At 43.0% G+C, this 15855-nt stretch overlaps 1 protein-coding gene across 1 annotated transcript in view; it reads right to left on the reverse strand.

The window, feature by feature from the left end:
* Nucleotides 1-348: 348 nt before the first annotated feature.
* Nucleotides 349-15855, reverse strand: part of LOC144500077 (receptor-type tyrosine-protein kinase FLT3-like) — a 78433-nt gene continuing 62926 nt past the window's right edge. Inside the window, exons 19-25 of the mRNA XM_078222851.1 lie at nt 15661-15797; nt 14453-14574; nt 14241-14363; nt 5053-5164; nt 4862-4961; nt 3791-3896; nt 349-2359 (exon numbers count right to left, since the gene is read on the reverse strand). Coding sequence (XP_078078977.1) covers nt 2294-2359; nt 3791-3896; nt 4862-4961; nt 5053-5164; nt 14241-14363; nt 14453-14574; nt 15661-15797 — 766 coding nt within the window. The 3' untranslated portion in view covers nt 349-2293. The remainder of the gene's footprint in view (nt 2360-3790; nt 3897-4861; nt 4962-5052; nt 5165-14240; nt 14364-14452; nt 14575-15660; nt 15798-15855) is intronic.

Below are 15855 nucleotides of genomic sequence, written 5' to 3' on the forward strand. Positions count from 1 at the left end.
TTTTTCACACAGAGGGTGGTGAGTGTCTGGAACAAGTTGCCAGAGGTAGTAGTAGAGGCAGCTACAGTTTTGTCTTTTAAAAAGCGTTGAATCAGTTACATGGGTAAGATGGGTATAGAGGGATATGGGCCAAATGCAGGCAATTGGGACTAGCTTAGGGATTTTAAAAAAAGGGTGGCATGGACAAGTTGGGCCGAAGGACCTGTTTCCATGCTGTAAACCTCTATGACTCTATGGCTCTATGACTCTATGACATGGGTGGCATGGCGGCACAGTGGTTCGCACTGCTGCCTCACAGCACCAGGGACCTGGGTTCAATTCTGGCCCTGGGTCACTGTCCATGTGGAATTTGCATATTCTCTCCATGTCTGCGTGGATTTCCTCCGGGTGCTCCGGTTTCCTCCCACAGTCCAAAGACGTGCGGATTAGGTGCATTGGCCATGCTAAATTGCCCCTGAGTGTCCCGGAAGGTGTAGATTAGAGGGATTAATGGGGTAAATATGTGCGGTTGCGAGGATGGGACCTGTTGGGATTGGTGTCAGTGCAGACTCGATGGGCCAAATGACCTCCTTCTGCACTGTAGGGATTCTATGCTTCTATGACTCTAAAACATTTTACCAAATCCACTCCACAGAACATGCACTAACATCTCAATTTTGCACACTATCCAATCTATTTAATCAGAGGAAAGACAATGAATAATAGTTCAATGCTGCATAGTGATAGTCATCCTCATGTTTAAATCAATCCCCAGCCTTGTAAACTTCTCCGTCCATAAATTCTTTTTAGAATTCTGCATTCCTCTCATTCTCACCTCTTGAGTATCTCCCACTCCCCTTTCCCCACCATTGGCATCCACGCCTTCAGCCATCTGGGACATAAATTTTGAAATTTCTTTCTAAACCTCTTCATCTTTCTGCCTATCTTACCTCTTTCAAAACATTCCTTAAACCTATCTCTTTGAGCAGGCTTGTGGTTACCTTTCCTCACGCCTCCTTTGGCTTTCTGGAAACATTTTGTCAGACTATGGGCCAAATTCTCCGAGCTCACTCGCAGCCGGGATTCTCCCGTCCCGCTGCAGTGAACGGAGTATTGGCTGAGCACCAAATTCTCCATCCTCGCTGGCAGCAGCGGCAGGGCATGAATGGCCGGAGAATTCTAGGTAATGTCGCATGAAGCACCCTGGAACTTTTTACTGCACTGAAAGGGGTAGTAAATGAAAGTTGTTGCAACAGTAATTCAAGCAAAAGCTCCTAAAACTAATCTTAAATCCCACATTCTAAATCTTAAGAACAATGATAATATTTCTATGTAATGTGCAAATTTTTATAGTGATATTTGTCTGTGATTTAGGAACAATGATTCACATAGCATTTCATTATCTCTTTATCTGTATCTAAACATCCCTTAACCCCATCTTTAACCATGTATACATCCAGTTCTTCTTCTTCAGGTGTTATCCGCCTTAGATGAGACCAGTTTCACTTTTGTTTTATTCGTTCATGGGATCTGCACATCACTGGCAAAGCCAGAATTTATTACCCATTCCTGATTACCCTTGAGAAAGTGATGGTGAACCATCTTCCTGAAAACTGAATACTTTGCAAGGCCATTACAGAGGGCAGTTGAGAGTCAACCACATTACCGTGGATCCGGAGTCACATATAGACCAGACCAGGTAAGGATGACAGATTTCCTTCCCTAAAGGACATTAGTGAATCAGATGGGTTTTATGACAATCCAGTAGTCACATAACTATGTACTCAGATTGGGAAATTCCCCCTTTTTCTCAATTGTTGCTTGAGACTTGTCAATTCATACATTGCCCACTAACTCTATACTCACAATGCAAATTAAACATGCTGTTTGCGTCTGCATCCATTTTACAAAACAGGCTCATTATCTCTCCCTTTTTCATTATAATTTTCAACACCTTTGAGCTGTTAACTTTCATAGTGAAGCAAATAGCTTGGTTTCTATAGTTTTTAATCTACAATTTTTGAATACTCTGTATAATACAAAGGGGAAAATGTAAGTGGCAGCCCAGCTTTTCAGCAACAACTGAACTACAACAGAAGAAAAATCAAATTGTTTCAATTAATTGCAACCCTTTTTTTATGTTAGCAGCTTAGACACTCATTGATTAGCTTAGTGGTGAAAAGAAAACATTCAGGGTCTAATGAAACCACCTATGTCCTGATGGTCAATACAGCAGAAAGGTTACATTTGCACATCTTCATCTTTAGAATACTTTCCCCCATGATGAATTGGCAGAATGGATGCTGGCACGCTCCTAAGAACAGATACGTAGATTTTTATAGTTTGAATTGTATTTGCACACCTTTAAGTTATGATAAAGCTAAATAAAAACAAAAGAAACAATGAATTAGTGGAAAAGTGTATTTTCAAGGATCTGTCATCTGTAGGAATGAATCTCACAGTGAAGATTTTTATAAAACTACAAGATGATAATATTTCACAGCTTCTAATTATTTTTAATTGTTGCTCTTGCAGAACTGTAGAACAGAACAAATAATAGCAGGATGAGGTATCCGCCATGAAGTTGCAGCAGTGGCTTGGTTAGTAGCCCTCTTGCCTCTGAGGTAGAAATTTATAAGTTCAAGTCACACTCCAGCGACTTGAGACCAGAATCCAGGTGGACAGTCCCCATGCTGCACTGAGAAAGTGCTGCACTGTTTGCCTTCTTTCAAATGAGATGTTGAATCTGCTTCCTCAGGTGGACACAAAGAATCATATGGCACTAATTCAAAGAGCAGGAGAATTATGCCCAATGTCCTGGCCAATAATTACCCTTCAACCAACATTACAAAAAGCAGATTATCATAGAATCCTGCAGTGCAGAAGGAGGCTATTCGGCCCATCAAGTCTGCACTGACCACAATCCCACCCAGGCCTTATCCCCATAGCCCCATGCATTTACCTGAGCTAATCCACCCTACCCGCACATTCTTGGACTGTGGGAGGAAACCGGAGTGCCTGGAGAAAACCCACGCAGACACGGGTAGAATGTGCAAACTCCACACAGACAGTGACCCAAGCTGAGAATTGAACCCGGGTCCCTGGCACTGTGAGGCTGCAGTGCTAACCACTGTGCCACCGTGCCGCCGGACATTTTCGCAATATTGTTTGTGGGAGTTTGGTGTGCATAAAGTGGACGCTGTAGAAATGACCAGTTCAAACTGAATGAATCAAGTGAGGTAATGATAAATTCATTCGGAAGATAATGATGGCAATTTAATAAAAGTAAGTTCCTGAATCAGGAGCCAACATTGTCAGGTTTGACCTGAGTCAGTTATGGGCGGGATTTTATGGTCTCGCTCGTCCTGAAACCGTAAAATCCCATCCGAGGTCAACGGACCTTTCCACGGTCCACCCCTATTGTTTCGGGGGGAGGGTGGGGGGGGCTCCTCTTTCTGCCTGTGCTAATAGACATAGAAGATCCCATAGCATCACTTGAAAAATTGCAGGTGAGTTCTCCTGGTGTCCTTGTTAATATTTATCCCTTAACCAATATAACTAAAAAACAAATTACTGATGATTTATCTTATTTACTTCATGTGGGATATTGCACAAATTGGTTGCCATATTTGGTTATATAACAATAGGGACTATATACAGCAAGATACTTGTTGGCTGTGAAGTGCTTTTAGATGTCTCAAGAATGTAAAGAAAGTTGTATAGATAAGTTCTTCCATTTCTAGGCAAAAGCTTTCATATCAATTACTGTAATTATGCTACCAGTTCTTCCTATAAAACTATGTTGACTTACAGCTACTTCAGCATCTGAAAGCTGCTTTTCAAAAATAGAACCTAAGTCTGAAAATGCGAGTCTTTTTCCTGGATCAAGAGCCCAGCAGGATTGTATCACACTGTATCTATGGAAAGATAGAAACGCATGTTAGGAGGTAAGAACAGTTATGGGTTGCACAGAAATAACAGAATTGTAATGAATGTTTTTAAGAATATATTCAAAAGTTCCTGATGCTTGTTTGAAAATGATTGTATGCTGCTGCCTGAGTGATACCTAAGGAAGAGCAAATGGTAGAATCTAAAGTGTTAACAGCAGACATTACAATGCAATATTTCTTCACTTCAGAGTTTTTGTTTTACATTTCATAGATTATTTCTGCAACTTATACTAGACCCCGACCAAGGGGACGGGCTGATAGTCCAATCATAGGCTTCTGCCACAGCAGCCGGTAATCAGACACTACAGTCACTTGGATAGCTCAACCTTCTAAATGTCCTTCTCAAAGTAAGAACAAGCTTCCATTTTGCACCACCCTATGAGATTGACAACATGCCAGAATCATAATATGAATCCATTTCCGCCTACCAATCCATGGGACATCATACAGTGTGCCATAGAATAGTAGAATCATAGAATTCTACAGTGTAGAAGGAGGTCACTCAGACCATCGAGTCTGCACCGATCACAATCCCACCGAGGCCCTATATCTGTAACCCCATATATTTACCCTGTTAATCCCCTGACACTAAGGGGCAATTTAGCATGGCCAATCAACCTAACCCGCACATCTTTGGACTGTGAGAGGAAACTGGAGAATCTGGAGGAAACCCAAACAGGGAGAATGTGCAAACTCCACGCAGACAATGAACTAAGGCCAGATTCGAACCTGGGTCTCCGGCATTGTGAGGCAGCAGTGCTAACCACTGTGCCACCGTGCTGCCAGATGACTTTATTCAATTTTTTTTTCTTCAGAAGGTAACTCCAAAAGTATATCAACAGAATAAAACTGGCTCAAGGGTCAATCTCAGCTTTCTTTCCTTTCCCTTTTGTTTTAAATTCTTGTGTAAAATTGAAAATCAGGAAACTTACATTTCTTCAGTAGCATAAAATGGCTGATCCATCTTAAATCCATTCTGAATAAGCTTGTAGAAGTTTGTATCTACTTGAATTCCAGGATATGGATTGACACCTGAGTGGTATTGAAAATGTGATATTAGGCATTGCAATAGAGTAGAATTCATGGGACAATATTTGAATTATCATGAAAACTGAACCATTACCGAGTGAAAATATTTCCCATAATAAGATTCCATATGACCAGACATCACTACGAGTTGTGTAACTGCCTTCAAACAAGCTCTCAGGTGCCATCCACTTGACAGGCAGTCGCGCCTAAATTTTATTGGGAAACAAAAGTTAATAATTAAAATGTGTAACTTACAACTAGGCCACTCTAATTTGCTTCTTCTCAGTCTAATGAGAGAGGCACTATATTGATTGTTTTCTGTGGCTGCAAATGGGAAGCACGCCAAAGTCGATGGCCTGGATTTTCTCTGTCGAGTTGACTTGGAAGCATTTTAGAAATGATGGGGTGGGTCCCGATTCCAGGATTCCTGACCCCATTCCCAGGTTTTCTGATTTTCAGGAATGCCTTTAAAGGTTGCAGGCTAGTTCTTGCCAAAAGCCCATATCTGACACTCCCAACCTGGTCAGCTTCATTGCAGAGAAGAGGCACATGCTACATCTCCATAATTGTCATGAAATCAGGCAAGAGTTTTAAAGAGTCAATGTTCACATCTCCTGTGGGGCCGTGAGTCACAGCTGTTTGAAAATCTGGCCCAACTCCATGAAAATTACAGCCCCTCACAGGAGTCATGAACCCTAGTCTGCAGGAGAGGTCCCTTCAAAAGGCAAGTTAAAAAGGTCCTCCTCATACCCTCTATGCCAAGTTACAACCCCCAGCTACCCCCATGTCAAGCTCTGCCCTTCCATACATACCCCAATTCCCCTCATGCCACCTATGCCAAGCTAGGGCAACTCCATGCCCATTGATGCACAATACACTTTCTAGGACCAATGAACCCTATGGTGTATAGTGGTATGTGTTAAATGAAGTTGAAAAAACATAATTAATAGGTTATTTTCTCCTCTGTTGGAAAAGGAATCTGCAGTACGAGCTAACAAAAGTGACAATCATCAAGGCCCTTTAAAGTATCAAAAACCACAAACCCTTGCAACCACCTAATTGGTGTAACCAAACACTGTGAAATTGTCAGAAGAAATCACAGAGCCTCAGTTGTCAATCAAAAAATGTTTGCTCTGGGGAGCAGGTGTATTAGTATTCTAATAGCTGTCTGGCCTCTCAGCCAAGCGTGCATAATGAGCAAAGCTGCTACTCCATTGTACACGGGAAGACAATTGTGGCAATAGTGCGGGGTGGGGGTGTGGTGGAGGGGTAAGAATTCTATATTCAGGGTAATAGCAGTTACACTTGCAGCACAACTGGGAGTCCTTAATGCCTCCTTGGTGTTAAGATGAAGATGAACATGGAAATTATACAAAATCTTCTGTTTTCTTCGAGAAAGAGCAGCTCCAAGAAATGGACATAGAGGGCCCGATTTTACCATTTTCATTCTAAGTGCTGAATCTGGGCAATTCGGATCTGACTTGGAAAACTGTTCCCAGGTGCCCCCATACGCACTTAGCCTGAAAAAAAAATCGCGACTCTGAATCATGCTGTGAGCGGGGTTTATCATGCCCGAAACACTGCGCATGCGCAGTGAAAAAAAAATTGAAAATGCGCCCCTGTCACATCGCTCCCGGGCCGCAAAAAGTAGATAAAATGGCCCGTGAGCGAAAAGCGGGAGCGATGGCCCCAACAGATATTGCCCCACCCCCACAACATAACTGTCCCCCTTATCCACCCCCTGCTACCCAGACTGATCACAACCCCCTGCCCCCTTTCTCCCCGTCGCTGATCGCCCACAGAGTGGCAGCAGAACCCCCCTGTCCCTGCCCCCTCACCTCCCTACCAGAAATCCATCTGGCCTGCTTCCCTCCTCCCTCACCCTCCCCCTCCCAACCAGAGAGGGATCGAGCTTCCCCCCCTCCACCAGAGAATTCCTGGGCCTCCCCCCTCAACAGAGATACATCTGACCTGTCTCCCTCCACCCCCCCCCCCCGCACCACCCCCAGAGAACGATCGGGCCGCCCTCCTCCTCCCTCCTGCCAGAGAGCGATCAGGCCTCCCTCCACCCCTCCCCTCCCATCAGAGAATGATCAGGCCTCCCTCCTCCCTCCAACCCCCCCCTGCCCCCACCAGAGATACATCTGACCCGTCTCCCTCCCCCCCACCAGAGAATGATCGGGCCTCCCTCCCCCCGTGCCCCCCCCCCCCCCCCCCCAACCACAGATCTGAGTCAAAGAGCCATTGGAAGTTCTGAACTGACCTTTTCAGAAGCTGGAGCGCCCGAAACAGACCTTTGCCGAGTTTGTCTGTTTCGCGCCGAATCTGGACGGGCGAACGCGATGGTAAAGGGGGAAATGCTGGTAAAGTTGGGCGGGCAGCCCATTAATTCAATTTAAATGTATGCAAATGCATTTAAATCGCTGTTGCACCTGTGCGGATCGCGGCCATTTTCGGGTCTTGGTAAAGTGGGCATCTGTGCGGATGCAGGCACTAATCGTCTCATGCCCGACTTTACCAAGTTTTTGCGCCCGAAAACGGGCAATGGTAAAATCGGGCCCAGAGTATTTTCGAGGTAATATAGAAAGAATTGAAGGTGTTAGGCACTAAACTGCAAAACTAGACTTTCAGGAAGTAATAACAGTGGAGCTTCTTATAATCCTGGCCAAAATTTCTCCCGAAGTCAACACTGTCAAAAAATATAGTTGGTCACTCATCATAACACTGCTTATGCAGTCTTGTGTGCAATATAGTTGCTGTATTTTCCTGCGTAGTAACAAACAGTGCACTTCAATGTAATTAATAATTGTTTGAAGCATCTCTGAGTGATATACTATACTATATAATTGCAAGTCTTGTTTTCTTCCTAAACAAGCAAAGATAGTCTAGTTGTGTTTTGGATCACACAGCCATTCTGTTAAATTACATGGAGTTATTTTTCATGTCCCTAGGAACTCAGAATATAATGTAAAGAGCAGAAAAGGCTAAAGGACTATTTTAAAGGAAGTATGGACTGAATTAACAGCAAAGCTTGTGATCTGAAAGTACACACTTTCATTTTATGCGTTTATTCAGGAAGTGCTTCAGCATTTTACCAGAGAGAAACTCTAACAGAAAATCAAATAGCCCCCAGATCCAGGCATAAGATGCTTCAAATTATCTCTTACAAACAGGTGGTGTCTGGGAGAAGCAAGTTAAGATGTACCTCAGCTTGAACTTAAAAAGGTCAAAAAGGGCTCTATAAGCTCAATAATACTCAGAATTCTCAAGTGGGATCTTTCCACTTTGTTATAACTATTTTATAGATTGCTGTGTGCTATCTACCATTCCATGACTAAGAGGATGAGTGGCGATTTATTTTCAGGAGGCCATGGCCAAAGCAAATAGAATCTTGGGCTGAAGTTCCTGTTAAAACGAGGAGCACAATAACAGGGCTATATCAGACTCTGGTAAACCACCTCTAGAACACCCACCCACCTGACGAAGGAACAGCCAGTTCCGAAAGCTAGTGGCTTTTGCTACAAATAAACCTGTTGGACTTTAACCTGGTGTTGTGAGACTTCTTACTGTGTAACCACCCCTAGAGCAGAGAAGGACAGCAAAGCTTATTCCTGGACTGAGAATGTTAACCTATGAAAATAAACTTAACACCATGGCTTTGTACTTTCTGGAGAGATGGAGACTTAGAGGAGACTTGGTTCAAGTTTTCAGGATCATTAAAAAGTATCAGAATCCTCTGCCTTGGAAAAGCAGCCAGCATAATTAAGGACCCCATGCACCCCCGTCCAGATTCGGCGCATAACAGACATGCTCGGCAAAGGTCTGTTTCGGGCGCTTCCAGTTCTGAAGAGGTCAGTTCAGAGCTTCCAACTGACTCAAGAACAGCTTCTTCCCTGCTGCCTTCAGACCTTTGAATGGACCTACCATATATCAAATTGATCTTTCTCTGCACCCTAGCTATGACTGTAATACTACATTTTGCAGCCTCTCCTTTCCTTCTTCCCTATGTATTCTATGAATGGTATGCTTTATCTGTATAGCACGCAAGAAACAATACTTTTCACTCTGCTAATTTATGTGATGATAATAAATCAAGTCAAGCCAAGTCAAGTCAAAACATATCAAATCAAATCAAATCAAATCATGAAAAATGGTAGGGTGTAGAACATGGTGAAGTATGCTAAAAATAGAGGCCATGCATGAAATCTGGGGAAGGGGCAGCTAAAATCGGGATACCTGGAAGTTTTAGCTCATCTAGAGGATGCTGGACCAGTAAAGCACAATTCCAGAGGACTAAGTAATGACACAATCCTTACAGTCTTTCATAAAGATGTTAAGGGGATATAAAACAAGATCATCACATCATACCACCAAGAACTGTGAAAGATTTCTAGATAATACTTGTGGGTCTAAGGCCCCCTGAGACATTCCTGACAGAGAGAAATGCTTGTCAAAGATATTCCATTTTAGCTGTCTATGCTTTGGTCTTTCCTCAGGGATGGGATTAATTGTGCATGGAATAAAGTCTGCTGGTGGACAGGAGAGAGGATGCATGGGTCTCATGATTTTTCTTCATTCTGGATACCTGAACGTATAAACACAAACATCTTTCACTACTGCCCTGTCATTGGTCGTCAGATACTTGGGAGAACCAAGGAATGAAAGAACTGCCATTTTTGTTCCTATGGGGAAAAATTGTACCTCTGTTTAAACCTTCCTTCATATATCCTGGCAAAAATCTGGAATTCCCCATATGTTAAACTGTCAATACATGTTTGCATCACACTTCTGTATTGGTAAACCAAACTGAAAGTAATACGTTAACAGAATCAGAACTACTCACTATTTCTCTCAGTATTACATACATCAAACCAGTTACTGCAGGGAATGTATTGCACTTTCCTGAACATTGTTCATCAGTTTCATAACCCAGGGATTCCTAAGACTTTCTGGAAGTACAGGGTGTTTTCATGTCTGCAAGTTGATTTACCAAATTCATCTTTATAAACTCAAACTCTCTATTGATAAAATTGAATACCATGTGATTTAGAAAAAGGTTTGCGAAGTATATAAGAATAACTAAATTGGTATCTTTCTTATTACACCATAAATGACAGAATGTAGAATGTTAAAAATGGAAACTGAATTATATCCATCTAGGCCATTCTCTAACCCTACCTTTCAACTTGAGAAGTCTTCTCTTCCTGTGTCCACATCAGGTCAAGTAGTTATTTAAAATTTTTAAGGCTTTCTATTTTTCACCTATTACCAGTTGTTATGCTTTTGTGACATTTAATAAGATTGTGCCTAAAGTGCACAATTTTATCCAACACTCAGATAATACTTTCTCCTCACATTCGTAATAATTGCCACTATAATGCCTGTTATTCTGTCCTCCCACCACTAGTGGCAATCTCACAGTTTACTAAGGTTTATGTGCCATTTTGTTTTCTCACAAGATCTTTCAGGAAAATTGATTTAAAATTTTAATTTAATAGAATTTCTTTTAAGGTTCCAATTCTAAGCCACATATTAACTGTTTTTGCTACTTTGGGCAACATTCTCCCATCTAGAGACTAAGTCCTGTGGCAGGGCCGGGAACACGGAGTGTTTTCTGCTGCAGAGGCCGGAGAGAAAATACACCAAACCTCCCAGCCCCAAGCTCATTAATTATACAAATGGATGTTTTGCGCCATAGTCTGTGGCGCGGCAGGCCTGATGGTTCACAGTCCCCACCATCTTATCTGGGCACCATCTTAAAAATGTGCCCAACATCACTGACCCACGATTGAAGAAAAAAGGTGGACCTCCTGAAACTGAAGATAGATCTCCGGGAGCAATCTCAGATAGGAAGAAATTAGATGGATCTCCAGGAACATTTTGAGGCTGGGAGATGGACCCCCTCCAGGACACTGAATCTGGAAGGTCCATCTGCAGATGCTCCCTCACCCCACTGCTGTGGTGTTCCAGGATCCAGGGTTGATGTTGGCCGCCATCCTGAACTCTGGAGTCAGACCCAGGCATTCTTCAGGTGAGTCCCAACATCTGCCAGGTGTATTTTGTACCGGTGTGTTTTCTTGCTGATGCCATGGAGAATCGGATGATTGGTCCGACATTTATCTGTATTCCATTTGTGGGATGCAAATGAGTTTCAGGTGGGCCTCCAGCGGGTTGCCCGATCCGCCATGGTGGTTCCAGCAGAAGATCCCGTTGTAAATTCATGTCAGCATAAAACCAATTTTTGGGCCTCCCACCAAATTCTACAGTCCAAATCCCTCTTCCCCTCTCCCCCCCCACTCCCCCCCCCTCCCCCCCCCCCCCCCCACCAACCATTGAACCCGCTGATGGAGGCTTGCAGAATTTTACTATTTTTTGACTAAGTGTCAACTCAGGCGGGAACGGCGGGGTGTAGACCATTGGCTGTAGACCACTGTAGACCATGGGATCAAAGGTTAGTGCACCCTTTTTAAAGATAGAAATAGAATAAAGGAAACCCCTCACCGTGGAACACCCCACTGCCCGCCACCCACCGCCATGGAATCCCCCTTCCCCCAACAAGAATCCCACAATCCCATGGACATGGATCCCACCGCCCCCTCCACCTGGCATCCCCCCATGGAATCACCGCCCCACCACCAACCCCCCCCCCCCCGGCACATCCACAGTGCCAGGGCACTGCCTAGCCAGGACCCTCTCCTACCAGTGGGCTGTACTGGGTATGCGCCCCTGACAGGTTCTGTTGGCCAAGTGCATATCCTGGAGGATCTGTCATAATTCATATCGGCGTGCGCTCACACTGATGTGAATGGACAGTCCAACGCGGGGGGGATTATTTACATAGAAGATAGGAGCAGGAAGAGGCCATTCGGCCCTTCGAGCCTGCTCCGCCATTCATCACGATCATGGCTGATTGTCCAACGTAATAGCCTAATCCTGCTTTTCCCCATAACCTTTGATCCCATTTGCCCCAAGTGCTATATCTAGCCGCCTCTTGAACACATTCAATGTTTTGACATCAACAACTTCCTGTGGTAATGAATTCCACAGGTTCAACACTCTTTGGGTGAAGAAATGTCTCCTCATCTCCGTCCTAAATGGTCTACCTTGTGTCTCTAGCTGCGGGATTAGTTCATCCACTTTATTGCGTAATGTTCCACGCATTAAGGCACAGAGCCTTTAAGCTTGTCTTTTTAACATTGTTTGTCTCACTCCCAATATTTTTCTCGATAGCCCTGTTTGAATTTTGTCCTTGATTTGTCTATCACTTTTCTTATTACCTTTTCTACCTTTTATTTTTGTCCTTGCTCCCTCATTCTCTGAGTCCTTACATTGGTTCCCATCCCCCTGGCATATTAGTTTAACCCTCCAGGGGGGATGGGATCTGCATATTCAAACAGTTTGAAATTGAGATCCCAACTACAAGTTGGAATTTCCATTACATCATTGATGGAGGCAGGGAACAATCGAAGGGAAACCCCACTGACGTAAAAGCTGTTTTGGAAAGCCCACTCGATTCTCTGCCTCCTCTGCCTGCTGAGAGATCCCTGCCTGTCAAAACTGGGGGCAGAAAAATCCCCCCTTTGTCTTTTGGTTATTTAGGCACTGCTTCCCTTATGCCTTCTGTCATAATGGTCCAGCTAGGCCTCGCGTGTCTTGCTCCTGGATCCCGTGCTCACTTCTGCCCAATCAGCTGCCCAAACCTCATTACTGGACCAAGGTTATTGACATCATGAATTGTTCAAATAATAATTTTGTCACATGCTACCCTAGCGCCACTTCAACACCCTACTTCTTCACTCACACCAGGCACTTGCATTTGTTAGGGACAATTTAGGACCAGATAGAAGGCAACTTTGGGGAAGAAATAAGAAGTGATACCAAGGCTAGAGAGATTTAGTGGGAGATCTGGAGAGAGATAAAAAGGCAGGACATTTTCAAAGAGAGAGAAAGAGAAATATGGGACGGGGGGGGGGCAAGGTTGGGGTGTAGGAAGATGGGAGAGCAATATACAGAGGGGGAGATGAAGAAACAAACAGTAACATATGAGTGTTGAAACATTATGGGAGAGACCAATTAGTGAATCACAGAGACGAGGCATTCAGCCCATTGAGTCGACACAGCATCCCACCCAGGCCCTATCCCTGTAACCCTATGTATTTACCCTGCTAATCCCCCTATCCTACACATCTTGAGATACTAAGGGGCAATTTAACATGGCCAATCAGCCTAACCTGCATATCTTTGGACTGTGGGAGGATACCGGAGCACCCACGGAAACCCACACAGACACGGGGAGAACATGTAAACTCCACACAGACAGTCACCCAAGGCTGGATACGAACCCAAGTCCCTGGCCTGTGAGGTAGCAGTGCTAACCACCGTGCCACCCTCTGTCATGCATTTCCAGAAGCTTTAGCTTTTATTTCAGATTACCAACATTTATGCACAGTTTTAAGAAAATGTTAAACAAAAGACATTTATTTGTTGTGGATATATCCAGTCGTCTTACCGGTCAATTGCCGGGCAAATCAGAAAGGCCAAAAAATTCGAACTTCAGTTGTGCTGAGTTCGCTATTCTTAGCGGAGTCAGTGAGAGTGTTTAAATGTTACTATTGGGTCAGCGAGTGGATAATTAGAATTCCGACTTCTGATTACTATCCAGCAACTGCTAATAGAAGGGAATGTGGATCATTTTAACATTTGCCGATTGTTTAGAATGGTCAGTAACAGATTGGTCAATTTTCTCCCAATTTTCTTTTACACTGTCATAAAACAGGAAGGGAAATTGCAAGTTTTGATTCAATTTGGTTTGATTTATTATTGTCACATGTATTAGTGCACAGTGAAAAATATTGTTTCTTGTGTGCTATACAGACAAAGCATATTGTTCATAGAATACATAGGGGAACAGAAAAGGAGAGGGTACAAAATGTAGTGTTATAGTCATAGCTAGGGTGTAGAGAAAGCGCCAAATATGCAAGAGATTGAAATGGAGCATTGTTAGAGTGTTTAAGAGAGTACAGTTTTAAAAGCATAGAACGGGAGTAAAAAATAGAATTATGGGGTATGCTGGGGACAGCTCACAAGAAGTCACCATGCTCTGGCGCTGTCTTAAAAAAGATTCTGACTGTCAACCCTATCTATGCCTCTACCTATGCAAGTGTTGTATAGTGGATGGCTGATCTGCTATCATCCACACTGTCACTGAAGGTTAAAATTATACACAGTATATGTGGATAAATCCATAAGGAGATGACAGAAGGAACATGTACTGGGACTTACATTGCCTCTGACGACATAGTTAGAATCTTGCATGATGTCCCGGGCCAATCCAAAGTCACATATTTTTGCTACTTTCCCATGTGTCACTAGCACATTCCTTGCTGCCAGATCTCTGTGAATACACTAGCAAAGATCAATGATTAACTTACATCGGTGATCTAAAGATATAATTTTAAATATTTGACCCATAGATTTTTTTTAAGTAAGCTTACACTTCGTGAAGTGAGGAATTCCATCCCTTTGGCAACTTGATATGAAAAACTGAGAAGATCCTCAAATGTAAGAACGTGTAAATCTTCATCTTCATATCTCCTGGTATTCTGATAGTTAACTTCTATAGAAAGGTGCAAAAATGACTGAGTAATCACAGGTATCTGGCATTCACAGAATCTCTTATATGTTCTGCTGTAGATAATAACCTGTACTTTTATTGGAATCTTTATATTGTAAGTGTTAATTGCCACAGCTATTTGTATTGGAAAACAGGCAAAGTTGGAGTACTACTCAGTATTAGATTACTGGCTTTTTGCCATATATTTGAACTGGAGTTAGGTGATTAAGTTTGCAAATGTGTTTTAAAAAAATGAGTACCCACAAAAGAAATATTAATCTTTTGAAATGTTCTCAATGTTAGTGTAAATTTTCTGGGGCAAATTAAAAAATTCCACTTGTGTCTCTATACTCAGGAAGTAACCTGTCTATGTCACTGTTTTACACCAAGTATTCTTTAGGTATTCTCTGTACCATTTTTAGGAGCTTGCCTCACATATTAGTGCATCTTCCTACAGCACAGCCATGGAAGAAGAAGCCTGTTATACTCTCTGGTTGGTTGTAATTCGATATATACTGCATATAGTTATAACATCAGATATACACATCCAGCAATAGTGGTCTCTCCCTCCTGAACTGCATGATACGCCAGAATGAATTAGTTATATTTGCAGCACACTAACCTTGCCTGTGCTTTTTTCCCTTTGTACTTAAGTAACCAAAAGATCAGTTACTATAGAATTTGCAATCACATTTGCTCTATTTTTCAATATTTATTCTTACAGTAACAAAGAATCTGTGGCGACATGGTGGCACAGTGGTCAGCACTGCTGCCTCACAGCACCAGTGACTCGAGTTCAATTCCAGCTTTGGGTGACTGTCTGTGTGGAGTCTGCATGTTCTCCCCATGACTGTGTGGATTTCCGTCGGGTGCTCCGGTCTCCTCCCACACTCCAAAGATGTGCGGGGTAGATTGATTGGCCATGCTAAATCTGTTAGTGTCGGGGGATTAGCAGGGTAAATACATGGAGTTATGCGGATAGGGCCTAGGTGGGATTGTTGTTGGTGCAGACTCGATGGGCCGAATGATCTCTTTCTGTACTGTAATGATTCTATAATTGGTCTGTTTCCTGCATGTAAAACCTCTTACCTGTCTTCAATGGGCATTTTAGTTCATTCTCGCAGAATGGTAAATCACAATCACACCTTTGTGATAATGTTCCAGCATCAGATTCTCTATTCATTGGAACATAAGACTCATTCTGCAGAAAAGTTCTAGCTTTATAGCTGTGCAAAAGAGAGAACAAAGATACTAATATTCCTACTTTAAAAGCTTTTTCTTATA

Source organism: Mustelus asterias, chromosome 10 (assembly GCF_964213995.1).
Source record: "Mustelus asterias chromosome 10, sMusAst1.hap1.1, whole genome shotgun sequence".
In the NCBI taxonomy this organism is placed as follows: Eukaryota; Metazoa; Chordata; class Chondrichthyes; order Carcharhiniformes; family Triakidae; genus Mustelus; species Mustelus asterias.